The sequence below is a fragment of the Apus apus genome, chromosome 1 (assembly GCF_020740795.1).
Source record: "Apus apus isolate bApuApu2 chromosome 1, bApuApu2.pri.cur, whole genome shotgun sequence".
NCBI lineage: Eukaryota > Metazoa > Chordata > Aves > Apodiformes > Apodidae > Apus > Apus apus.
Window position 1 is genome coordinate 28,647,948 of NC_067282.1, and position 27,836 is coordinate 28,675,783.

Here is a 27,836-nt window from a genome sequence, read left to right on the forward strand (position 1 = left end):
AGGAAAGGGAATTGCTCTTGACAGGCCATTCCTTTGTGGAGCCACAATCACGAGCAGAAAATAAGTGCTGTGTCTATTCCCTTTCCAGCTCCTTCAGAGGCCTTCCCTTGCGGAGGCTCTGATGACACTTTCACACGTATCTTCTTATTTGTGCCTTTTTTGTTGCTCCAGAATTTGCACAACCCATTCGGCAGCGCCTCCCTGATGCCAGCTGCAGTCCCTCGGCGGCACAGGAAGCAGGAGCTCGGCAGGAAACATCTTTCAGCTCTGGACCTCCTGCTGCGCTTGCCTTGCCTCGGCTTCCACAGCGGGACTTCTTCAGCATCGCCGGTTTCCCCTCAGAGCAACCCATCCGCGCTTGAGCCCTGGGCACTGAAACCGATTTTTCTTTTGCCTTTTTAAAACCCGTCTCCCGGCAACAGCTTCGCCGTAACAGAAGAGCTCTCTCGGGAGGGCCGGCCGGCCTCCCCTCTTCCCTTTCCTCGGCCCTCCCTCACAGCTGCTGCCTGCTCGACCTGCAGGTGCGGACACGGAGGGGGCTTTAAAGAGACGCGGTTATGTCCATGCGGAGTTTTAACAACTAAAACACCCGGGAACGGAAAGAAGCGCCGGCAGGAGGCCCAGGAGGCCCAACAGGCCCCACGGCCCGGGGGGGGGGGCGGGGAGGGGAGACCCCCCCCCGACCCTGAGCGTGGCGTCACGTGACGCCCCGCCCCGCCGCCGTCACGCGCTGCGCACCCCCGGACGTGCGGCGCGCGCGGCGGGGCCGGCGCTAACGGCCCTAACGGTCTTGCGGGAGGGGGGCGGCTGCGGCTGCGGCGGGGCCGCTCGCCCCGGCGCCCGGGCACCTCGGAGGCTCCTCGGAGGCTCCTCGGAGGCAGCCGGGGCGCCCGGCCCGCCAAGCGGAGGGGCCGCTGGGAGCCCGCCGGGGGCTGTCGCAAGCGCCGGGTAAGGATCTGCGGGCGCCGGGCCCCGCCGTCGGCACCTCGTCGTTCCCTCAGGGCGCTGTGAGGGCTGCGGCGGTGGGGAGCACCGCGGAGACCTCGGTGGGGGTCTGTGAGGCTGGTGACAGCCATCCGGAGGAGGATGGGGTCCTCCTCCTCGCGCAAATGACGCTTGGTTAGCCGCTCTCATCCGAGTGGATTGGCGGAGCTTTAGCTTGGTCCGCCTGTGAGTTTCTCCCGCACAGCTCTCTGAAAGTCTCTCTTCCTGCTTGGCGTAGCTCACAGTAAGTCCTTACAGGTTTTTGGTTTTTTTTTCTGGTTCATGGTGTGTCAGTTCATCCTTCCCTTTGTTGTCTGCTTCCTGAAGGCTGAGATCTAGCTTGCTGAAAAAGCGGGGCTCTCAACAGTGTTGTTTTTTTTTCCCCCCTAACCGAGTTTTATATAAATAATTAGTGTTTCTTCAGTTTTTAATACAGATCTTCTAAATTAAACATTAAAGGAACATTAACTTTTGAAAGGAACTTGTAGAGTTCTAACTTAGGTAGTTGAAGTGATCTCTTTTGGAAAGCGTGTTTTCTACTGACAAAAGGTAAAATGGACTTAAGTTGTATAAAGCAGGGGTGGGATGATGAGAAAATGATGCTAAACATTATTAATGGAAATGTGTTTGGAGCAGGTTTTTTTAGGAAGATGCAATAATTCTTTAGAGCCTTAACAGGAGTTATTTCCTTTGAACGCTTATCTCTCTGTACACCAGATTGGAAGATAGGTATTTCTTATAGGTAAAGCTTATTGCTGTATTAAATACAGTTACTGTCTTGTCCTGAGTGAACGACTTAAGTAAGTTGCAGTAATGGCTCAGCATAAACAAAACTAAGAAGGCATATTGTAATTGCAGTTTTGTTATGGTGGGTGGACAACTGTCATCCTACTAATGTTTTTTTTCCTATGCCTGAAACAGTCTTATGTTCAATAATATTAATGTACTTAGTGTTTTTTTGCTTGCTTGTGTATCTTTCAGCTAGTTACTCAAAGCAAATAGTAGGTCTGGTTGTCAGTTCTTAGATCTGCAGGCTTTTCTTTCCCTGGATTTTTCATAAAAGGCATCCAAAAATAAATCATGCAGCAGTTTGAACACACAGATTTTGTCATAGAAATCTTGCCTTATGTAAGGTCTAGGGCAAGTAAGTTAAGGCGCGTGATTTCAGCGAGTGCAGTATCTTTTTGTTGTCAGGGAGAAAGCTGCACAAAGATCACTTCCTTCACACGTGATTAATGCCAGTAATATGTGTTGTTTCTCTGTTCTTTCTCAATACTCAAGTGTCAGATTGAAAAACAAACAGACTGGAGAAAACGTGTGGAAGACTGGTGTTATGATTTTACTTTTTCTTGTGTGAGGATCAAGTGTGCCAGTTATTTCATGTTGTTCTAAAGCCAGATACCCCTGCTTTTGTGTTCTCACAGCTGTAGACAATTCCCGTAGGCAGTCAGGAGAAATGAAGGCCTGAGCATGCAGTTTCTTTCTGTGCAAGAATAAGTTTGCCCAGCTAGAATAAACTGCAGCGTTGGAGCCTGAGGAAGGAGTGAAACAGACATGCAATTGTGTCCAAATACTCTTTACAAATAAGGGGATAATATTTGAGGATTTAACTATAGCTTTTTGTTGCAATGACAATTGGTACTGTTTTCCTGGTAGGATGTTGTATTAGGCCATTGTTCTCTCCAGCATGGATTTGTGTAGCTGAACTATAAACTCTGTAAAACTTTATCTAAAGCAATTTAATAAAATATTTTGTAAACACTGCCCTTTTTTTTTTTTTTTTTTTAAGGCAGGGACTGAGGTTTGCCTACACGTATCACCGAGAATCAGCCTGCACTGTTTGTTTAGAATGCAAACCAGTGAGAAGTTGAATGCGTAGCCAGCAGTTTAGCATAGAATTTTTGAAGGGCTTATGTCTCTGAAAGAATGTGGGGGTTTGTGATTGTGAGCAGATCTAGATTTTTTTCCGTGATAAGTGACCGCTCTGAGTTCAGTTTCTTTTTATCACAGTATGTGGCCGGTTCCGTTTCCTTCTCTACAGGTCATCCTTTCTTGCTTATTTTTAGCCCCAGTGAAATTCAGTCATCTTTGTTTCTGTTCCTGTTTGTATACCGATATTGTTGGATAACTTCAAAGATGTCAAAGCAGTTAGAAGAGGTATTGTTGATACAAGCTCCCTCTGCCGGTTAGTTCTGCGGTAGAAATAAAGGTCTGGGGTGTAGAGTTGTTTATCACTGATCATACAGCAGATATTAAAAGACGGTTAAATGCAGTGACACACAGTCTCGCTAAAAGCAGCTATCTATTAGAGCACCAGGTTTAAGCTTATGACTTTTGTACTCTTAAGGCTTTTAATTGCGATTAAATAAAAAGCTAGATGTTGATACATAACAGATATTCCTTAGAACTGCTGCTGCCATGCTGCGTACAGAATCTAAACAATAGCTTGAGAGCTAATATATTGAGGCAGCTATTTGCATACAGATTAAAATGGCTTCATTACTTTTGACTCAGTCTGGTACATTTACTACTACATTGCACTTACAAACTTTCAGTTAAGATTTAGTTGTTGTATAGTAGGTAATGTAATGGAGTCCAGGCATCTACATGGTTATCAGAAGTAAACAATAATCTTAGCTTTCTTATTAATGCAGTACAGGAAGGGTGAGTGAAGGACACAGTGTTTGTGCCACTGCTTGCAGTGACATGAGTGAAGTCTCCTAGATCAGCCTTTCATAGCAAGGATTGTCCAGAAGAAACTCTGCACACACCTTCCCCCTCCACGTTCAGACAAATGTGCAAGGATGAAGTTTGAGTGAGATTGATGTAAGAGGTCAGTCACAATATTGCATTTATTTTCTGTGGACAATGGGGAATAAGTACCACAGCTTTCTATGCACGGTTAGTGCTAAGAAACAGTAGTCTGTGTATAAGCTCCAGAACTTTCAGGTTTGTGTGTTACTTCACACATTTACATATAAGCATAAACAAGAATAGCTGCTGTTGCTACTGCAAAAATATCGTGGCTGAGTGATGATAGATACTCCAGCAAATGGCAGCATTTAAGGACAATAGTTAGTACTTCCAGAGGAGAGGAAGAGGTTGTGTTTGCTGAGAAAGAGTACATATTATGAAAAAGGCAAGAGATATTTTATGTTGATTGATTTGTTTTGGTTTTAAGTATTTTTGTGAACATTTATTGCTTTCTAAACCTGGAGAAACTTTAAGATTCAGATGAGTTGTCATTAAAAGCCTTTTAGGGAAAATCCTTGAAATAATTTTGTAAGATTATAGGAACAGTTGAAACTAAAAACGCAGCATTGCTTTAGATAAAGCAGTGTTACACCTGTCAAAAATTGTAGGGTTCCTAATCTGTGGAATGGAGTTCATTGCTCATGTCTTCAATTGGGAGTGTTGTGAGCATGAAAACTTTTGTCTACTTGTATTAGTTTGTCTGACAAGATACCCAGTTGAGGTATTTGAGCTTTGAGGAGTGTAACTTGCACAAGTTTTGTCAAAGAGGAGTGGTTAGTTGAGTCATGTGGTAGTGGAAAACAAGCCAGGAGGAATGAGGACTAGAGAAGATCAGAAAAGGAGAGGTAAAGTAGCATATCTTAAACTGGTTACTTTTAGAGTGGAATAGGTTTTCAGGGTGCAGTAAAACTTGTAAATTTACTAGGACATTTTCCATCAAAATAACTTCTTATCTCTGTGTCTTAAATTGACAGGATGTGTTGAAAAGAACTTCAGTGAAGAAAATACTTTTATGAATGTGCAGTTTATTACATGTTTTGGTCCCACCATTGTATATTATGTGGGGAAAATTAAATAGGTAAAGTCAGAAGGAAGAATTAGTTGGTCTTCTCAAGAGAACAACTCATCACTGTCTCCTTTTACTTGATTGATAGTGTCATATGTTAAAAGATTTTCTAAAGTGAGGTAGCAGATCTTAGCAGCTAACTAGCCTGAGTTTGTAACTGGACTAGAAATTAAGAAGGCTTAAATGCATTAAAATCTGTTTAGCTGTGGAGAATGTGCTGTGGTGTGGACAATGGGTAGACTTCCAAAAGCTGTTCTACAAATACATGTATTACAAATGTGCCATCTGGAAACTTCAGATGTTGTCAAGACCTGCTTCAAAGGTGAAATGTAGAGTGATGTCAGGCTCTTAGTCAGAGAGGTGCCTATAGAGCAGAGCTGGGTTTGTTGGAGCAAGATTACAAAATTGATAAGGGAAGAAGTCTTTTTTTTGTTTGGGTGAGATTTTTTTTTTCTAGACATATTTCCACTGTGACCTCAGCATTTCTCAAGCTTAAAAAATAATAGTAATAAACCTCCTCCTTCTAAAAAACATCTGTACTAAGCAGCCTGTATTTTAGGTTTGGCTGCTGGTCTTGAATAGCTTTCTGAAACTGTCTTGGTTGTCAGCACGGTTTTGAGAACCAAGTATCAGAAACAAAGGAAAGACTCTCTTGTGTTGTCACTGTTGTCCATATCTGATACCCATGCATCATCAAGAAGCAGCCTCACTTGAAAGCAGCAGAGCAAAGAATAGGGGGCTGGTGTAGGACTGGAGCAAACAAAGGAAAAGGAAAGGATGAGAGGATGTAATCTGGATAGAAACTTCTTATTTTTTTTATTTTTTTTATTATTTTAATGGTTGTGTACCTGCCTTTTTTAAAATAGTTTATTGTGATTTGTATTATGTCACTGACATTCTGTAGAATTCTCCACATAGTGCTTCCAGATTTCACAAAACTTGTTGAGACCCCTGAGCATGGATCCTAGCTTGTCAGTTGGCAGAGTTCCTCCGGAGCGTGAGCCATGTTAAAATTTTTCTGTGCAGGCCTGAAGGTCTAAATGAGCTCTCTAGGTTTGTGTTGACTATCAGCTTTGGCCTTGAGCTGGTGCAGTTGCCCTGAGGAAACTGGGAAGAAGGAGCATTGTGGAAGGATGGATTGTAAACATCTGTGTTCTTTGCCAGATGGTGTCTGTAGCCAGTTGTATTGCCAGCTTTTGATGTGGTTCAGCTTATTACTAAGTAACAGATTATGACAATTTCACTTAATCACTTTTCTCTGATGTATTTTACTGCTCAATTATACAAAGTCATTAGTTTATCTCATACTTTTGTGCTCTCACAAATAGTCCTTGAACATAGTAACGGCTTTTGATGACACAAGACATGGCAAATTTGGGTCATGTGGTCAACAGCCCCAGCTTTATTTTTATTTGCAGGATTCACATATACATCTACAGCTTGCTTATACGGCACATACAAGTTGTAAGACTACAAAAAAATTCCACAGGCGAAAATTTTGTAAATGAGATTTTAAACTGAGAGTCCCCCTGAAGATGCCCTTAGAAATTACTCTGCTATCAGTGGCTGTTTCCTAGATCATAACCTTTTAACAAACTTTCTTGTAGAATAGCAGATGTTCAGATGGACTGAATATGGTTTACATAAATGTCCTGTTAATAAAAGTTCTGTTCTTCCTGTGTCCTACCAGTGACTTGCTATTTGTTCACCTTTCTATATGGAAATACAATTACATATTTCATATAGAATAAAATGTTATACATAACACGTGTCTTTCCTTTAAAGGAAATTATTTTATTGCCTTTTGATGGAAGTGCAAAAGTACACCTTTTAATAATCTTTTATTTTTGTTACAGCAATGTCATCTTACTAATCAAAACATCATGACACACAGCAGCATCATGGTGGATGTAGGAAAGTGGCCAATATTTACTTTACTCTCACCTCAAGAAATAGCATCTATTCGGAAAGCATGTGTATTTGGTACATCAGCCAACGAAGCTATATACATAACACACAACGATGAGGTAAGGCTGTAATAAATTGGAACACATAATCCACAGTTAATTTTTTCCAGAGTCCATTAAATACCTGCAAATTAATAGTTTCTTAGATGTGTTGTGTGAAGTTTGTATATTTCAAAACATGCTGGATGTACCTTCTAATTATTCATTTAGTCTTGCATAGGAACAATATAGATGGAGTAATAAAAAAATTTACAAATGAAGAAATATGGGATGGAGTACATGCATTTCTGAAGACAGTCAGAATTCAAAAGATGTGGTAGTATGAAATTAAGTGTAAGCACTCCAACTGTGAAGATATAAAATGAAGTTATGGCTTGCTAAGTAACAACAGAGCAGATCATCTGTGGATTTTAATGATTCAGAAACTCAATGTGAGCTAGCATTGTGCTGCTGAAAGAAAGCAAACCAGCTGTTCTGGGATATATTAGGGGGAAGGTTTCTTGTGAGACTGGATAGAGTAGGATTCCCCCCCTAAGTCCTGTTAAAGGTGCCAGTAGGATGAGCTTCCCAGTTGTGGCTGATCTTTACAAACTCCTTTTAAAAGAAAGTGTCTTCCACTTTCACAGTTTAATACATTTTATAGTACAGTTCCTGCAAATGAGAAGCCTAGCTTTCAGGCGTGCATGGATCCAAAGTGTTCAGACTCATCAGTTAAATTCCAGAGTGTCCCGATCCTGACTCTTGAGCTTACTAATTTCCATGAGGGAAGTCTCCAGTCCTCAAGAGTCTGTGGCAAGATTCTGACTGGCTTTATGAAGACCCGGATATTACCACATCGGTGCATACCCGAGTATAAATAATTCAAAATGTATTTCTGTTTTTCAGGTGTTTGTTTTTGGACTGAATTGCAGTAATTGTTTGGGAACTGGAGATAATCAGAGTACAATAGTACCAAAGAAATTAGAAGCCTTATGTGGAAAGAAGGTTTCCAGTCTCAGTTATGGAAGTGGACCCCATGTTGTAATTTGCACTGAAGGTAGAAAATAACATGTAGTATAGAAACACAAGTTACAGATTGTAAGTTCCAATTGCCTTTAACAAGAATGGATTGAAGTGTAATTGTATTAACTTGTTAACTGGGTAATGTACACTTAGGGGTTCTTGTTGGTCTTAATTGTAACTAAATGTACTCTGTAATCGATAAAGTAAGTTTCTGTTACATTTCGGTTCTGTTGCAACTGTAGAGTTTTACTGTCATTTATGACATGCTCAGTCTTAACCTGTGCACATTCATGTATTTCCACAATTATACTGTGATATATATATATATATAATAGTTGTATGCAAAGTATGTATTTTTTTAAATATACTGATGATTCTTGTAATAATTTCACTATTTGCTAATGTCCTTTCTCTTTCATGGTAGCATTTTTAATTTCTTAGAATTCTATCTTCCTTGGAATTTTTGGTGGCTATTATGATAAACAAATTTTTTTTGCAGATGGTGAAGTCTATGCTTGGGGACATAATGGTTACAGCCAGCTTGGGAATGGCACAACCAATCAGGGCATTACTCCTATTCAAGTTTGCACAAATCTGTTAATAAAGAAAGTGGTGGAAGTGGCTTGTGGCTCTCATCATTCCATGGCGCTGTCGTTTGATGGGGATGTAAGTTGAAACCTGTTCAAATCTCTTAATCTCGTTCTTGAAGGGAATAGTGCAGGTGACCTTGCAGTCTGAGTTTCTCTCCTTCTCTACAGTGTAGTTACATCAAAACCTTTTCTCCTGCAGCCTCAAACTAGGGTATCTTTTCTTCAGAGCAGACTTCAGAACAACTCAAAAAAACCCAACAACCCCAAGCCCTACTCACAAACCCCAACACAGAAACTCCAACTCAACCACAAAAACAGGGAAATTAAAGTCTAGTAAATGTTTGTCTCTTTCATTTTTTACATACTCCCCAGGGATGAGACCAGAAATGCGTGCCACTTAAGAGGTGAAAGAATCATTTGTAAGGGGCAAAATGTAAAATTGTTATTTGGTTGTAGTTCTGTTTTTTAAGGGGTATATTGAGTTGTTTGTGTGTTTCTTGTGGTCTAGGTGGTTTTCACACTGGTACTGTAAAAGAATGTTGCTCTGCACACCTCTGAATACCTTTGTGTGTAGCTAATGAAAAGCACTTAATTTATATCCTGAGCTGCTTTATACTATTTGCTTACATGCCTTAAGGCCATGTGTCATAGGAAATGCATACAATTAGTTTCCAGTTAGTCAGATTTGACGTATGTGTGTGTCTCTGATTTGACTTACATGTTACTGCATGACAGCCTGGCTTCAGCTCTGCATTAATAAAAGAAGAGTTCTTTTAAAACCTTCCTAACAATGAAAATGGAAACTACAGTTCTTCCCATCCTGGTAATCTGAGCAGGTCTGTATTATGGTTCTGGATGGAGGGACAATGCAATAGTAATACAGAATAGCAAATTGTTACTTTGAGGGTAGTGTTAAATTAAGTGGTCTTTGTTGAATCTCTGAAAGGAGCAGCTGTACTTAAAATAGAGCTTCATGTTGTCCTGTTGGACTTGGTTAAATTATACAGTTTGGTGTGCATGCTGGAAGGCAAGGGTGTTCATGCATGAGTTAAACTAGTGGTGCCAGCTGATGTGTAGTAGCTGCCTGTGATGGCCCTGCTGTCTCTTGTAATAAATGTAACATGCTTGAAATCTCAATGGAGGAGAGGAAGTTGCTTTGTGTTTACCATAGAGTTGGTATTTGCAGCTCACATACCATTGTGGATAGTTAATGTGCTATAAATCCATCCCTAACGTACCTGTGAAGTAGTTTAGTCTGTTTGTGCTCTGAGGTTTTATCTGTACCATAACAGATTATACTGAAAGCAGTGAAAGCTAGAGCTCAAACTAGTTACAGCTGTTAGGGGTAATAAAAAATGTTTCTATAAGTTCACTAACAGCAAAAGGAGGATTAGGGAAAATCTCCATCCTTTATTGGATGCAAAGGGAATCTTAGTAATAAAGAATGAGGAAAAGGCTGAGGTGCTCAACACCTACTTTGTCTCAGTCTTTAGCAGTGGAACTAGCTGTTCCATGGATACACAGCCTCATGAGCTGGGAAACAGGAGATGCAGAATGACGTCATCACAATGAAAGAGGAAGTGGTCAGAGACCTGCTACACCACTTAGATGCACACAAGTCTATGGGACCGGATGGGTTCCATCCTAGGGTGCTGAAAGAGTTGGCAGATGTGATCACCAAGCCACTTTCCATTATTAACCTGAAGTCCTGGCTAACTGGGGAGGTGCCAATGGACTGGGAGGTAGCAAATGTAACACCCATCTATAAGAAAGGTAGAAAGGAGGATCCAGGAAACTATAGACCTGTCAGTCTGACCTCAGTACCAGAGAATGTCATGGAGCAGATCATCTTGAGTGTCATTAGAAAACATATTGAGGGCAACCAGGGGATCAGGCCCAGTCAGCATGGGTTTATGAAAGGCAAGTCCTGCCTGATGAACCTGATCTTCTATAACCTGATGACCTGGCTATTGGATCAGGGGAAGGCTGTGGATATTGCCTATCTGAACCTCCAAAAAGCATTTGACACGGTTCCCCATAGAACTCTCACTAAAAACCTGGCTGTTCGTGGCCTGGATGAGCACATGATCTGTTGGATCAAGCACTGGCTGGACAGTTGGGCTGAAAGAGTGGTTGGTGGTCAATGGAGTCAAATCCAGCTGGCACTGGTCACAAGTGGTGTTCCTCAGGGCTCAGTGTTGGGACCATTTCTGTTTAACATCTTTATTGATGATCTTGATAAGGACATGGAGTGTATTATCAGTAAGTTTGCAGATGACACCAAGCTAGGCAGGAGTGTTGATCTGCATGAGGACAGGGAGGCTCTACAGAGAGACTTGGATAGATTAGATTGTTGGGCTAATGTTAATGGTCTGGGCTTCAGCAAGGCCAAGTGCCAGGTCCTGCACTTGGGCCACAACAACCCCAGGCAACGCTCCAGGCTTGGGGAGGTGTGGCTGGAAAGTGTCTGGCAGAAAAGGACCTGGGGGTTCTCATTGACAAGAGGCTGAAGATGAGCCAGCAGTGTGCCCAGGTGGCCAAGAAAGCCAATGGCATCCTGGCTTGTATTAGAAACAGTATGACCAGCAGAAGTAGAGAGGTGATTGTCCCCCTGTCCTCAGCACTGGTGAGGCCACTCCTGGAGCATTGTGTCCAGTTTTGGGCACCTCAGTTCAGGTGAATGAAGGGCCTAGAGAATCAATCTTATGAAGAATGCTTGAAGGAGTTGGGAATGTTTAGTTTGAGGAAGAGGAGGCTAAGGGGAGACCTCATCAGTCTCTACAACTACCTGAAAGGACATTGTAGAGAGGTTGATGCTGGTCTCTTCTCACAGGTCATTAGCAACAGAACAGGAGTGAATGGCTTCAAGCTGCAACAGGGCAGGTTTAGACTGGACATTAGGAAAAATTGTTTTCACAGAATGAGTGGTCAGACACTGAAATAGGCTGCCCAGGGAGGTGGTTTAGTCACCATCCCTGGAGGTGTTTAAGGGTCATTTGGATGTGGTGTTGGTGGATATGGTTTAGGGGAGAACTTTGTAGAGTAGGGATGATAGTTGGACTTGGTGATCCCAAGGGTCTTTTCCAACCTGAATAGTTCTATCAATCTATGAAATGTAATAAATGGAGTTTCATTTACAGAAATATTTGGCTGTAAATAGCTGGAGTTTCAGAAACTGATCGAAGTTGGAAGTATTTGTGGAAATACTTGGCATAATTGATTTGTACAGTTGGTTCAGTGCAATTTTAATACAGTGCAAATAATAATAAAAAAATCTTAATGGTAGACCTCAAGGCCTGCAGACATGCATGCTTCTGTGAGAGGAAAATCATTAGCTCTTTGGCATTTTGATCTACCTTCTGAGATGCTCTTTGTTTTTTCAATTTTATTGAAATGAAGACATTTTATAGATCATCAAATACTCAGTGGGAATCAAAGATCCAGAAAATACAACTAACAAAAAGCAAAGGACTAATACTTTCTTTTTTTTCATATTAGTCATGGTAAATGGGTTGTGTTGGTGGAAGATTTTTTTTGTTCTTGTCTTTGGTGGTTTCATTTGTTGGGTTTTTTTTGTTGGTGTGGGGGGCTTTTTGTTGGTTTTGGGTGGGTTTTTTTGGTGGTAGGAAAGGTGTTTGTTTCTCAGGTCTGATTTTTGGTTTGGTGTCAGAGGAGACAGGTGGCTTCTGGCACCAAGGGATCTGCAGACTTTTCATTAGATTCTCTGTCAATGTGCTTTTACTGGCTGGCATGTCTGTGGTTTGGTATTTCTGAAAGGACAAACTTTTTCACTGGGTGAAGCACCAAAGAATGAACTGTCTGTGTGCACATAATAAAAACTGAAGGAACTGAAAATAAACTATAAATATATTTTATGTCATATTAGTTTCGTGTCTTCTGGACTTCTAGAAGAAACGAACCAGTATTTTTTTATTGTATTATTATTTGTTTGCCACTGGCAAATTTTAACTGTCAGAGATGATGCTTTATGGTAATGTTATTGATTTTTGCTGCTGTGAAACATGGGCTAACAAAACATCTGCTTTCATAGCTCTTGAAAGATACAGAAGAGGTATGATGAGTGTCCAGCAATAACCTGATTATTCTAGAGTTCTGTGAGTAAAACTGAATAGCTGGAAATTGGGGACTTCAGCTTGTCTGCGAAATAAATTATATTCTGGCTTGCATTCCTTTTTCCAACATCAGGAAAATGCAGAGGCAATCCACTCACTATCTTCTTTGTCTTACATTTACTATGGAAACGTTGCTTTTATTTCCACCTGTAGCCAGATGTCCTGGTTCTGTAGGAAGAAGCTAAAAAACGTGCACTTTTTATATTTGCTAGATCAATCCTAGTACTGTTTATAATTTTCAGCTGTTGAAAATTAATTTTAAGTATTTTAACTCATTAAATAGGATCATTTTCCCAAACTGATTCTGACTGCAGTAAGATTATAGCTTATTACTATTGTTACTGTTATTAAGACTTAAACTGCAAGTGTGTGTTTGTTTGTTTTTATGGACAGCTGTACGCTTGGGGCTACAATAACTGTGGTCAGGTTGGATCTGGATCTACAGCAAACCAGCCAACTCCTCGCAGAGTTTCAAACTGTTTACAGGGTAAAATGGTGGTTGGCATTGCTTGTGGTCAGACCTCCTCCATGGCTGTAATAAACAATGGTGAGGTAAGCATTGCTGCATTCTTGTGTTCTCTCCCTGTTACTCAAACTTACAAAGTTAAATGTCTGAACATGAAGAAATGCTGACGTGGATTGCTCAAGTTACAGAGTTGTATTGATGTAATAATGTAGAATTATATTGATAACTTCACTGAGGCTGGTTTAAGGAAAACTGCAATTAGCTGGAGATGCTGTCTTTACATCAAGCATTCCTTCTTGGGGCAAAGAAGCCTGAAACGACAAGAATTTGAACATTTGTATTAAACGTGTGTCTTCTTTATTTCAATAGATTGTTTAACATATATCTCAATTCTATTTTTTGAAAGCATACACAATTAAATAGTTAATCTTACTGCAAGAATACACTGACTAATCCTGGTTCTTAAACACATTGCTTAATTGCCAGCAACAAAACTAAATCAGGCTTTTGAAAATTGCCCTAGTATTGTGCAACTGCTCAGTTTCACAAAAGTTTATAATGCTATCTTGCTTCTAGGTATAAACTGTAGCCTCAATTTTACTACATTTCACCAAGCCTGGAGCATAGCATTTCTTTGTGAGTGGAGGAACTGTAGAAGTCCCTGAGACTGAGATGAACTTTCATAGTACATACTTTTGTCTTGATGTGTCTACCATAGAAAAACTAAAGGAAAAATTAGAGTGAAACTGGAGACTTCAGTTCAGACTAATCTAATAGCTAATCAGCTGATCAGAATAACTAATTTATTGTTGTCTTTAAAAATAGGGGAAAAAAGAAATAAGGAAGGAGGGAAGGTATAAAAGCCAACTAAAATGTTGACACTGTGGAAGAGGTTTTGGTGTATAGGAAGTTTACTGCAAAATTCCTAGTACTTGAAAGACAAATCTATTTTAGAAGGCTTCTTTAAAAGGTAAATGTAGGATTGAAAAATTGAATACAGTCAAGTCATTGCAGTATATATTCAGCGTTTTCTATATTGCTCTTAAAATACTATACAGTTTTTTAATAAGAAGTACTTTTCTGACTTGTACTTGATACTAAGTCTTACATGTTTTGTACTTCTGCAGGGGAGTGGCTTAATTTTGTTTTCCTTTTGCATTCAGGTTTATGGCTGGGGTTACAATGGCAATGGGCAGCTAGGCCTTGGGAACAATGGCAATCAGCTAACACCATGCAGAGTGGCAGCCTTACATGGTGTGTGTATACTCCAGGTATGTCTGCTTTCATGTTTCTAGCATCTGCTAAAACTGTATCTTTGGAATCTTACATCTGCTTATGGCTTTCACAGTTAAAATACTGAATTTTCTTAGCTTCTATTAATTATATTAGTCTTAGAAAATGCAAGTAAGCTGTAAAATACGGCCTTTTGTAACTTTTGAATTATTTAAAATTACCTAGTGTAACTACTAGTAGATTATGCTGTGGATACAAATTGCTGAATGAATGAAATGCAATAGGCATAGACAAGAAATGAAGATAAACAAGATGTTAAGTTAGATTCTACATTAATATTGTAATTAGCTCTTCAGAAGTGAGGGGAGAGGGAAGGGAAGTCATGGGTGGGGGGCTGATTGTTTAGTGGTTGGGGTTTGGTTTTTTTGGTTTTGTTTTTTAAATTTTTTTTCAGCTAAGGAGTAAAAGTAAAAAATCTAACTTAGTGGGTTTTCAGTAGGGTGCTGTGAAGTTTCATGTGATAACTTGGGTTGAACAGTTGTTAGCTATTGAACTGGAACTCTCATAGTTTGTATGGTATTCAAAATACCACAATCTGAAGGTATTTCAGAATTGCGAGATGTGGTTATGAAGTTCATTGGGTTTTTTCTGGCAAGTCTGCAGCTGAAAGCAAGTAAAAGCCAGGGAGACCTTGCAAGAGTGCAGCTAATTTTTTAAGAGTAACCAACTAGATGAATGAAGTTAGGACATTCTCAGCACCTACAGTTAACATTTCTTGTGTTAGCTTTAAGTACTGAGAAGTAATATATTGTACTGCTAAATGAAGAATGCTGGAGATATTTAACATCAGCTAGACTAAGGTAATGTGTGTGGTAATTGTGTTTCTGTCTCTGTTTTGTTCAGTAGTAATGCTTATACATTTACTTACAGATTGCCTGTGGCTATGCGCACACACTAGCACTAACAGATGAGGGTTTGCTCTATGCCTGGGGAGCTAACACTTACGGGCAGCTGGGAACTGGCAATAAAAGTAACCAGCTAAGCCCGGTGCAGATCATGATGGAAAAAGAAAGGTAATCTTGCTGAAGCTGTTTCTGGATTGATAAATCTGAGCATGTGTTATGCTGTCCCTAGCACTGGAAGCACGCATGTATGAGGCTTGGTGGATTGTTTTTCTATTGCTCATGTTAAAAGCACAGGGAAGGAGGGTAACCTACTCTTTACTGTGGACTGAGTGCTTTTTGCTATCTGTAATGATTATTGAAAGTAAAAATACTTTGTATTTATGCGATATTGAATGATAACTAATGACTAGGTGTTAGGCTGTTCTAAATATGGTTCCTTTGGTTAAAAATTTGGAGCTATGAAACTGATAAGCCAAGCTTTTAAGCTGTACTGAGTGTGATGTGAGGAAAAAACAATTTTCTGAGAGGCTGCCAGTAGCCAACTATGAAAACAGAACTCTGCAAGTTTGCTAGAGCTAAGGGTGGATGATACCACTTTTTTCAGTGGTATCAGTTGTTAGTTTGTAGTTTCTTAGTTGCCTAAACTCATAAAATAACCACAATCCTTGTCCACCCTCACTCATCACCCGTGTTATCCTCATATTTGGGGTGGCTTTTCTGCTGTTCATCTGCAAACTTGGACCTCAGTCCCATTCTCTCACCCTCTGTGTGTACCTATAGATTAATGAACCTCAGTTCAGAAACCTCTTAGTCTGTAAATCCCTCAACCTGTAAATCTCTTACCTTGTAATCTCCTCTTAACTAGGAAACACTTGTGGTTGGTTTTTCTGCTCCATTTCTGAACTGTCTTTCTGGGAAGTCATCCCTATTTTTTCTTGTTTCTCACACTTGACATTAAATTAAAAGCTGCACAGTACTGAGAATATTTAAGATCTTAAAAAATGGATTGGGGGAAAGAAGGAAGGAACCATTACAACAAAAACCAGTGAGGTGAGGCTAGCTTGTCTGTGAAGGAGCTGACGCTAGTGAAGCAGAATTAAATACTACTCGTTAAAAAAAGCACTGTAAGAGAAATGCATATATTTGTAAACAGATCAACTTTTTTTCTTAGCAATTTATTTCTTGAGTGAACTAAGGGTATTTCTTGCATTTAGAGCTGTATTTTAATTCAAGCATGGGATTATAATAAAAATGGCATTTTTTTTCAATGACTAAAGGAGGGTCAAAATATCATAGAGCTTCTGCTTGGAGTCTAAGAGAGAGTAAGTCACTTGAATTTACTCATCTTGCTTGACTTGGCTCCCATGGAAACAGTGCTGTAAGTGAATGAGCTGTCATTTTTCATGAAGCACTCTTTCTCCTGGATTTTGTATAATCTTTTGTCATTTATATGTAATGCTGGTGACAGTTCCTTAGGAGGTGGCATTTGATTTTGTCTTAATGTTGCACATACAGCCTGTAAGGAAATGTTAGACTTTATTTTGTGTTAGCTTGGAGGAACAGTCATGAAGGTCAGCTTCCTGATTTTTGGTATGTGTATGTTATGTATGTGCTTAACATGTTATCCTGTATGTGCACTGTAAGCATACTGTTTGGGTACTGTACATGTGTTACAGTACATGTCCTGCCATGCTTCTTAATTACACTATAGTTACTCTAAAATTAAGAATTTGTTCTGCTAGGTAAAGAAAGGCTGGGAAAAGAAAGCAGTTTAGGCAGATAGCCATGATGGACAAGAAGTTCTCTGTAAAATAATTACTTAATGATATCTCATGTAGAGAAGCTGAAAGATCTCAATTTTGCATACAGGTTTGTAAGCTGATAATGGTGTGAAACAACCCATTAGTCTTTTACCTACCAGAAATCATTGATGTACATGCTGAAAGCAATTGTAGATGCTTTCTGTGTTTAACCTTGAAATAATTTTTGCACTTACAATGTGGTTTTTTTTTGCTAAAAATGCTAACTCTTCATGGATATTGTTCTGTAAAGGAATAAACATTTTTGTATATATATTCTTAGACTGCTTGGGAAACATCTATTTGTCCCAGTTGGTCTGTTTCTGGCACAAAAGCATGAAATCCTTTGATGCATTTTTAGCATGGAGAAAAAACAGGAAAGCGTAGTTTTTATTTTGATCTAACGCTGGAACTTCCTCTAGTTTTTCCTTATCGTGTGAATAGAAACATGGAAAATATCCTTATGGTCCTTTTTAATGGAAGTGTGATTCTTCTCAGTTCTTGCAATGTTCAGATAGCAAGATAGGGGACTCTGTGAGCAATGGGAGAATAGAATAGAGAAGTGTGCATCAGCAGCTCTGGTATTTTTAAGAACTGTGTGAAGTGGGTGGAAATACGGTTTATACTTTTGTTTGAAAAACACCCATAGCTCTTCAAGTTAAGTGTGTTTGTTCACCTCTCCTCCAGTGAAGCACTATCCATGTTCCATGCTGAATGTCAGTGTTGAGGAAAGGAAACTAACAAAAGATAAGAAGTCAGAAATACTGGCAGTAGGTCAGATCTCTGTCTACATACAAAAAAACAGATTAAAGGCAGGGTAGAACAGTTTCTTAATAAAGATTAATTGAAAAATACATAGGACCTTTATCACAAAATGGGAGAATTTTTACAATCTCTTAGAAAGATGTTCTGAAAACTGTTCTGCAAAAGTCTTAGTAGTATGACATTTCTGCCTAACTGGAAGTTTTGTAAGCTCCATAAGCATTTCTTCTTGAGAATAAGTGTCTGATATTAGTTGCTTTTAAAGGAGATAAAAACCAAACTTTGTTTTGCTTCATTCCTTTCTCATAGTTATGGAAGAAAAGGAGGAATGTCAGCTGATGAGAATCACATTATTAAGGCAATATCTGATTACAGTAAAATCTACAAGCAATCTGAAAATGTCACTGCAGTTTTAAAAATATTGATCCATTTAAGCATTCATGCAGGACAAAGAAAGAAGTACAGGAATGCAATTTGGTTGGCTGTTATTTTGGTGAGACATTTGGAAAGTCACTTGATTCTTACAAGTTTTCTTCTGTTTGCAGGGTTGTGGAGATTGCAGCCTGCCACTCTGCTCACACCTCAGCTGCCAAGACCCAGAGCGGCCAGGTGTACATGTGGGGCCAGTGCCGTGGGCAGTCAGTGATCCTTCCCCACCTCACTCACTTTGCCTGCACTGACGATGTGTTTGCTTGCTTTGCTACCCCTGCTGTCATGTGGCGTCTTCTGTCAGTAGGTGAGAACAAGCTCCGGTCTGACAGCCACTGCTGTGCTCTGTACACGTTTCTAGCAAGTAGTACAGGGTACCCCTTCCATGGTGGGGTGGTTCCTGCTTCAAGGAGAACCAGCAATTAAAACAACCTCTTGTAGCTAGGTTTTTTCTTCTGAAAAAAGCAGTCTGTGTCAGCAGCTGAGGATCCAGAATGGGCTTAACAAGATTGTTTGCCAGCATGAATCTGGAGGAAAATACTGTTTTACCATTGCACTGTGAATATTGCATATTTCCTACCTTTGTATAGTTTGTATATTGCTACTTGGAAGACTGCTGCTGACACTTGTTACTTTGGTATCTAACACCTTTGAATTATATATGTTGTCTAGTTTTCCCTCATTAGTGCTTACGGTTCTAGTATAAATATGAACGATTGAAGCTCTGTCCTATGTTTCATGCTAGGAGAGTAAAGTAACAGAATTCCAAGTTTTCATTTTGTGAAATGAATCTCAGCTCGATTTAGTTTGAGTTTCCCCAAAGACCTGCAGACTTGTAAATAATAGTCCCTGTATTACAAGACCCTAATATAATTGTTTTCTCTGAATTCTCTTCTTATACTGCCTTGGATTACAATTTGGCATGCAGTGTTTGTAACCAACAAATAAGCCCAAGCCAGCGCAGAGCTACTAAGATGATTAAGGGAGTGGAACATCTCCCTTATGAGGAAAGGTTGAGGGGGCTGGGTCTCTTTAGCTTGGAGAAGAGGAGGCTGAGGGGTGACCTCATCAATGTTTACAAATATGTAAGGGGTGAGTGTCAGGGAGATGGAGTTAGGCTCTTCTCAGTGATGACCAGTGATAGGACAAGGGGTAATGGGTGTAAATTGGAGCATAGGAGGTTCAAGGTGAATATCCGAAAAAATTTTTTTACTGTAAGAGTGACAGAGCACTGGAACAGGCTGCCCAGGGAGGTTGTGGAGTCTCCTTCACTGGAGACATTCAAAACCCACCTGGATGCGTTCCTATGTGATGTACTCTAGGTGACCCTGCTCTGGCAGGGGGGGTTGGACTAGATGATCTTTCGAGGTCCCTTCCAACCCCTAGGATTCTATGATTCTATGATTCTATGATTCTTTCTTCTCAATTATCTTTGATTCACATGCTGCTCATTCTTACTTGACCCCAAATACGCTTTTAAGTGCTGAGCTTGCACTTCCTTGAAAACGTAAAGGTGTTTTCATCTTAGATCTGCTGCTTCAGTTCTGAAGATTGTTTAGGATAGGTAATCCTTTTTTACATTGAGAACAGATCCTAATTTTGTTAGTCCCTGCACAATATTGCTTTTTGGAGGGGTCACATCCTGAGAAACCTTTTCTCAGACTCAGAAGTTATCTTTGCATGTGGCTTGTCCTAACACAGCTTCTCCATCTTTAACTTCTCATTTAGCATCTTATCCCATTTATAGAGGTCCAGATAACAGCATCTCGTCTATAGAGGAAAACTGAATAGTTGTACTACAGAGAGAGAAGATTAGCTTGGAGTGATCTGCTTTTGGGTAAATCCAAGTCTTGTTTTATCCCACTTCCCACTTTCTCCATTCTCTAATCCTCTGGGATGTGTGTTAGTCTTGCCCTCTGTAGAAGTCTGGTGGTTGTCCAGGTCTTTTGACTTTTGCTAATGGTGAAGGCTGTTTAAATGACATCTCTCCAGCTTCAGTACCTTTCAAGTCCTTATTTTTATGAAGTATTCCCAGTATTTTACTTCCTCTTAGCCTTTGTGGGTTCTTCCCTCTTACTCTGATAATTCTACTTACTGAGTATTTGTATCAAAAGCCTGAATTTGGGGGGTATTTTAAATCTTCATTTTCCATATGCATTTTTTTTCCTTCCCCACCTCTTTTTATTCATACAGATTTTGGGGAAAAAACCCAACTTTTCCCTTTTTATGTTTTGTTTTGTTTTCCTTAGCAAGAGCTAACTCTGCATAAAGGTGGTTGTTCTACTTCCAGTTATGATGGCTCTGCCAAAAAAATGAATCAGTCTCTCAGGATTGGCTGTGGTGAAGTACAAATCTGCAGCCTTTATTGAGGAATGAACTTAAGGTATTTCGAGTGAAAGTTGATCTACTGCATAGCTTAAGCTAAGCTGATGACCTAGAAAAAAATCACATGGGTAAATGGAGAGGGTTTGCAGCATGGTTTAGTTAACTCTGATGAGATGCAGATTCCATGGGTGATCCATGTCAGTGAGTCTTTTGGGGCACAAGCATGACTTGTCTGTTACAGCAGTTTGATATAGCGGTTTTTCTTTTTAAATACCAACTAATTTAGCTGTCCCTAATAGTGAAGAGCAATCTGTGAATTGTAGATGAACAATACCTAGTCCTGTGTGACACAGGAGACAGACCACATCCCACTATAGTTGAAATCCTGTTATTTTTCTTTTCCATGCTTCACTTCTTAGAACCCATGTGTTTTGAAAAACACGAGATGCATCAACAGAACTTCAAACAGTGAGTTAAATTAGGTTTTCTAAGACTTCAGACTTCTTCCTTTACCACAAGCCTTACTAACTTACGGTTCAACTCTTGTATGATTAGAGAATGGCACCTCTGTGGGACCAGTGCTATAGGCCTTAATATAAAGAACTGTCAAAGAGCTATGGTATCTCAGCTTGGTTGTACCAAGAACACAGTATCTACTGTCTCTCTTCTTCAGCAGCACTGCTTTTGGATTTTCTGTTGTCATAACTGGCTAATAAACTGAACATATTGGTGTCAGTGATAGTTCGTGTTAGTGAGCCCTGACAAAGACCTTAACAGACAACCTGCAAGATACATCCAAACTGCCAGCATAAAAAAGTAGTCAAGTGATGACATGTTGTCTTACTCTTGATGCTCAGATCACACCATGTCAGTGTGGCTGAAGTACTGTACACTGTGTCTCAAGAGAGATGCAGGTGGTGCTGTAGACTCCCATTACCAACAGTTTGCAGGCTGCAGAGCTGAGCTGACCTAGCATGAGCGCTGAGCTGCCAGGAGGCTGGCAATTTCATGGGTGGTTGCCAGGTGGAGAATGAGAAAGGAAGATCTCCAGGTACTTTACTCGGTGCTATTCTACCTCTGTGTGATGAACTGAAACAGGAACTTCTGACCACTGCTACGAGTAGCTGCTGTGGAGCAGTCCTTGCCAACAGGAATTGGTATTGGATTCATTCATTCTTCCTGTTTCACCACTTAAGCCAGTGAAGCCCTGATACTGATCTGTTTTCCTTGACATGCTCTTTGTTGAGCTGCTATCTGTAGTTAGTGATGTGTGTGTTGTGTTTAAGATGCTTAACATGTTTGGTTTGTTTGTTTTAAACTTGTTTCTGTAGAGCATGAGGACTTTTTAACTGTAGCAGAATCTCTGAAGAAAGAGTTTGACAGCCCAGAAACCTCGGACCTAAAATTTCGTGTGGATGGAAAATACATCCATGTCCACAAAGCTGTTTTGAAAATCAGGTAGTTGTCATGTTTCACAGCTCTTTCTTTATATAGAATAAACTCTTACTATTGCATCTAAGGGGGGAGGAGAGTAATGTAAGGGGTAGCAAGAGACCCCTGAACCTGAAAGTTACAGCATCTGTGTGTCCATAATCATTTTAAATTAAGTGATTATAAAAGGAGTTGCATCAAAGCTCTCCTTGAAGTGGTCTGTCTTAAAATGGTCCATATTCAGTTTTCCCTAAGCCTACTTGTTGTTTCCAGAATAAATATTCTGTGAAGTTAGGCTGATTTGCAGTGTATACACAGACGTTTCTGTAGCATAGATCAAATAAGTTTTATCTTGATGCACAAGGGTAACAATGGCCACGCTGTTAGGAACCAAAACGAGGACCACTGTCTGTGATGGGGTGTGGTAAAATAGTGTGAATATTGCAGAGTGCACTAAATATGTGTTTTAGGGGGACTGTAATGTAACATTCATGTGTTCATATAATAGTGTTCCAGATGATGTCTTTGTCTCTTAGGTGTGAACACTTCAGAACCATGTTCCAGTCCTACTGGAATGAGGATATGAAGGAAGTGATAGAAATAGACCAGTTTTCTTATCCTGTGTATCGTGCCTTTCTTGAGTACTTGTACACAGACAGTGTTGACCTTCCTCCTGAAGATGCAATAGGTATTGCTTATAGTCCAATTGTCTTACAAAGCAGCATCCACTGAGACAGGGGATGCAGAATCAATTCTAGTCTAGTCTACAAAGCATTTCACTGGTGATAAATTAAGCTGTCTTTAAAATACTGTTGTAGCAAACTTACTACAGCAAAAGTGATGCATGTTTAGAAATAAACTATGAGCGGTTTTTTCAAGGTTGGGAGAGAAACTATTTCTCTGCATTAAAATACTTGCATATTTGACTAAATTGAGTCAGTTATTGTTTAGGATAATATGAAAGAACCTCAGTAGATCTAACCAGGGGAAACTTGAACAGCAGAGCAAAGAGCAAGCTGTAATTCAAGCACAGGTTTTAATAATGGTAGGGCTTTGCTTGTGTTGTGGTGCCTGTTTTGTGACAGTTCCGCTCTCGCAAGCAGTTAGCTATGCAAATCAGGGGAACAGCCTGCATATTTACAAAGTTTAATAGGATTGTGGCATGAGGTAATAAAAGGCCTTTCTTCCTGTGTAATGGTAAAATACATTTTTCTGAGTAGTGACCTACTTGCAAAAAGCATGTTGTAGGCATAGAGAACATTGCATACAGAGTAGAGATGCAGCCTGTACCCCAGGAGCATGAGCTGTTGTTGAAAGAGCAGAGATGGTTACAACTGGCTAACACAGTGATGTTATAATTGCAGGGCTTTTGGATTTGGCTACTTCGTACTGTGAAAACAGACTGAAAAAACTATGTCAACACATTATCAAGAGAGGAATTACTGTGGAAAATGCATTTTCATTGCTCTCTGCTGCTGTCAGATATGATGCAGAGGTAAACTTCTAAACTTCAGTCTCTTAAATGGGTGGTTGCTTTCTGACCTAACTATGGAGAAAAGCAACCAGTTATTTTCATATAAACTCTCACTATCATGTAATGCTGTTTGCCAGTTTCAGAATTTGAGAATCTTGGACTTACCAAAGCTGTATTTTTGTTGAGAGATGTATCTATTTTTTTTTCCCCATAAACCAGTACTGGGAAGGCAAACTGGTATGCAGATATCTAAAGCATATAGGACTTAAGTCCCAAGCTGAGACTCAGTATCTGTAAATGCTCGTATTGCTCAGTTTCATGGTAAAATGTTACGATGCTGTGCCAAGCTTCATGATTTACTATTTTGGGGGTGGGGAATAACAAAAAATTTCTGAGGATGAAAGCACTTAACTCTGAAACAAGGAAAGGGTTTAAATGTAAAGTAGAACCCATAACATTAGGAAAAGCAATCTTGTAAACCTTAAATTACTTACTTGTGAGGTTGTGTGGTGTGTGTGGTTTATGGTGGTAGGTTTAGGGAGCGAGTGCAGTTGGGTTTTGTTGGTTGGTGGGGTGCTTTTTTGTTTGTTTTGTTTAGGTACACTCAGTCTCCACAGTACACTAATGAGATGGCAGGATAACTGCTTTATGAAGTTAGTAAACTTTGAAGACAGAAAGCAGTGTGTGAAAAGAGGGGAAGGGTAGAAAAATTTCTCTCCTACATACTGTCTGACTTCACTACTAGATGACTAACATACTGCTTCATGAACTAATCAGGAAGTATTCCTGGGCTCGCTTTGGCTGTGTTCGGCATAGTATCTGTGCATCACGTTTACAACTTCATGATTGGTTCATTTTTCGCTTGCTACTTATGCTTATAAAGCAATTCTGGTACTCAGTAGATCAGCTCATTGCTTTTTCTTGTACTTAATATCCAGCAATTGGCATGCAGTTACCCTAATTTATTACAGAGCTTTGTAGTGTTGCTTGTTTGATATACCTTGCCCAAAGGGCTGTGTTAGTGTCTGAATTGTGGCTTCAGCTGTACTGTGAATAATGATCTCTTTGGTGTGAGTTAATGGAAAATAGGAAGTTTTCTATATTTTAGTCTTAAAAGATTTTTTGCAGAATGAGTCTTCAGTATGTGATTGATTCTGCTTGTAAAGGATAGAAGAAATCTGTTTACTGTGCCTTGGCTGTACCTCACTAGCTGAATGAAGTTAGAAGTGAAGTGACAACAGTGGGCTTAAGTGCTATATCAGGGAGGGAGTGGGTTACACACAGGGACTGGGTTTTAGTAAAAAGTGGCTTTCACATGCAGAAATGGTAGATGGGGGCTTGAAATGGCTTGGGTGATATAGTTCCTTCAAGGGACTGTGCATCTGCAAGACAACAGTTGAAAGAAGCTGCTTTGCTAATATAAAATACCTTCATGACATGAAACTCCCCTATACTTTATTGTGATTATTGCCTGAATTGAAGTGGCTAGAATTAGGTCAGGTCAGGCTTCTAATTGTAGCTTTAAAAATAATCATTGGATGTATCTTGTGCCTTTATTCACTTAAGTCTATAGTAACTACAGTTTGCTGGGAGTGCATCCATCTGCAAATGAAATCCAGCCTTTTTTATACAGAACTTTAAATTTTCCAAAGTTACTTACTAATACTACAGTATTTCTGTTTATTGTATGCTTCTGTTGCATTGACTTGGAATATGATTTTTTTTTAATAAAGCAGTGCAAAATATTGTAATGTGTATGATGTAATTTTGTTTAAAGTGCTAATTCATTTTGTTATTTGAAAAAAAAAAAAAAAGAAAAACCCACTCAGCGTTCAGTTCTATTAAGCCTTTTTTTGTTGCCACAAAGATGCCACACAAGTCAAGATCTGCAGCTTCAGACTGTCTGGGGTTTTATTTATTGTTGTGCCAAGGACTCTCACTGGCAGCAGTTGCTCTAGCTTTCAGTATTGCCCTCAATTGAAAACGTGAATATTAATCAGTCTTTCACACCTCATGTAGCTTAAAGAACTCTGCAAATTAGTTATGCCTTACCCAGCACCCAGTCTGCTGAGCAGCTAAGGAAGGGTGTGTTCTCACCTATAAAGTACTGGTTCTACCAACTTCTAATACAGAAATTAGAGCAGGGTGGGGAGTTGCTGGTTTGTAGAGGCTGCAGCATCCTCCCTATTTCAGCATAGATGTGCACCACAAAGAGTAGATTTCCTGCTCAGGAGTTGGAAACAAATAATCTGAGTGAGAATTGTTCTGTGATCAACCTTGTATCGACAACGCCTGTCTCTTGGTTTTTTAGACACCCTTTCTCACCCACATGATGGTTGGTTGGTGAGGCTTTTCTAATCCTTAAAATGGAAAGCGCTTCCAAGTAGACTCAAATATCCAGAGTCCACTTTCTGCAAGAATTGCTGTGTTGTGTGGTGCCACAGTCCTGCCTCTGAATAATTTTTGGGACATCTGTGAAGCACTTTGTAACATGAGTCTGTTTCTAATGCACAGAAAGGCCTTCTGCCCAAGCTGTGCTGTCAGTGTCCAGTTGGTACACGCTGGCACTGAGCCTGCTGACATGCGACTTCAAGGCTTCAGTGACACCCTTCACTAAGCAGGAAGTCAAGCAACCTTATGTGTAGATATGAGTTTATATTACAGAACAAAAGAGCTGTAGTTTTAAAATCCACAGTCTTGGTGATATATCATTACCCCAAGATCTCTGTTCGTATTGGTTTTTAATAGCTGTCACTGAATGCCGATGATGAAACTTCCAAGTGGGTAAACTTTTAAAATGTATACTGCTCAGAAAAGCTGGTTTGTGTGGCTGCAACTGTACAGTGAGAACCAAATTATAGCTATTTCTCCCTTTGTAACCATGTAATATGAGTAGAATTACTGCTTTCTGTTGCATTTACATAGTGACTATGTGGGGGAAAACATTGAGAACCACTGGGTGAATGTGTTTGTCTAATTCTCTGCAAAGATAAAGCATATACAGGCATTTGTGCCTGAATGTAATTTTCTGGGATGGAAACAAAAATAATAAGATTTTTTTCCTCTTTTTTTTTTTTTTCCTTTTGTTTGTTTGTTTTGTTTGTTTAGGACTTAGAGGAATTCTGCTTTAAGTTTTGTGTCAATCATTTGACAGAAGTGACACAAACTACAGCATTTTGGCAAATGGACGGTCGCCTGCTAAAGGAATTCATTGCTAAAGCCAGTAAATGTGGAGCCTTTAAGAACTGAAATGAGGTTGTAAGTTACAGGTGTTTGTAGGGATTTCTTTGCAGTTCAAGCAGGATGTCATAACTGTACAGGTAAAGGCGAGGTGTTAGCTGGTCTCTTGTGCCAGAAGATGTGAAAGGCCACAGTGAAATGTTTGCTGCGCTCAAGAGCGAACTGTCGTAAAATGTCAAGTATTCACTTGCAGTTACCGAACCGGGATGGTGGAACCAGCTGAAGATCTCGGAGGAAGGAGGAAACGCTGCAGTTTCCTGCAGAGGATATCAGCAGGGTTAAGGACTTGCCTTTCTAGCCTAGGAAATCTCCACGCTAGCGCCACCTGTCAGTATTTTCAATTTACTTTTTGGGGTTGGAGAAGAGTCTGACCTGAGCCACTGAATTATGTCACTTAAATAATTAACTTTCTGGGATTATAGAGAAGCAGATGGCAGGGCTAGATCTCTTACTGCATTTGCATGATTGCAAAAGAATTTGCCATTTGCTGTATGTAATTAACCAAATGTATCAGGTGCTTAGAAAATTGTGCACAAATAAATACATCCTCAAAGCCTATGCAAGTGACCTTGAAGAAAGAGGTAACTAGCAAATCTAATTGGAAGTACATCTCTGTATTTGGGCATACCTTAATATAAGTTGTAATGTGTACTTTGTGGAATCTGTTCAAGCAATATTTGTAATGGTTAATTCCCTCTTTGGTCAGCTCAGATTACATTGGTTTCCTTGGGAGGGAGATACTGTTCTGAAAGTGGGGGTTTTGCATTTAGGTGTTGTATAAATTTAAACTACCTGTAATAAAATTAACTTTTTTGTACCTCTTCATTAGCTTAACTTCTTTGAAGAATATTGCAAGATTTTGTGTTACCTACAGCGTTTGTTTTATTAAAAAACACAAACCAAAATAACAAACCACCCTAGATTATGTGTTACTAAATCTTACCGATTTCACTGTGTTTGACACCTACCACTGATCTCAGTTTGAGAAAACAGCAAGTTTCCATGGAGGCACTAATATAGAGCCCAGGGGTTGCAATCCATGGATCAGCCCTTATGTGACTGTAACCTTACATCACGTACCTGTGCACATGCACACCTCCTGCTTTTACTGTGTGCTTTTAAGGTCTTATATCCCCACCAAATCCAGGGTAGAGAACCTGGAACTTCAGCTTTGAAGTTTAGGTTAACCACAGGTCTAATATTGGGGTTATGACTTATAAATTTTGCAAAGCCTGGATTTTTGTATTGCTGACTGAGGGAGGGAGCTGCTGGAGTG

General features: G+C 39.8%; 1 protein-coding gene across 7 annotated transcripts; it reads left to right on the plus strand.

Moving 5' to 3' along the window:
• The first annotated feature begins 438 nt into the window (after positions 1 to 438).
• On the plus strand, positions 439 to 27,377 carry RCBTB1 (RCC1 and BTB domain containing protein 1). Of its 7 annotated transcripts, none has more exons than XM_051635038.1 (12): positions 439 to 521; positions 6,661 to 6,831; positions 7,657 to 7,807; positions 8,273 to 8,439; positions 12,890 to 13,048; positions 14,126 to 14,233; positions 15,126 to 15,268; positions 18,207 to 18,397; positions 21,747 to 21,873; positions 22,383 to 22,534; positions 23,211 to 23,341; positions 26,429 to 27,377. In XM_051635038.1, exons 2-12 carry the CDS (start codon positions 6,688 to 6,690, stop codon positions 26,567 to 26,569), a joined length of 1,614 nt encoding a protein of 537 aa, XP_051490998.1. In that variant the 5' UTR covers positions 439 to 521; positions 6,661 to 6,687; the 3' UTR covers positions 26,570 to 27,377. The 7 variants fall into 7 exon arrangements, with proteins under 7 accessions (XP_051490998.1, XP_051490987.1, XP_051491007.1 ...); XM_051635027.1 differs by lacking the exon at positions 439 to 521 and adding an exon at positions 729 to 948; XM_051635047.1 differs by lacking the exon at positions 439 to 521 and adding an exon at positions 955 to 1,242.
• Positions 27,378 to 27,836: the final 459 nt, after the last annotated feature.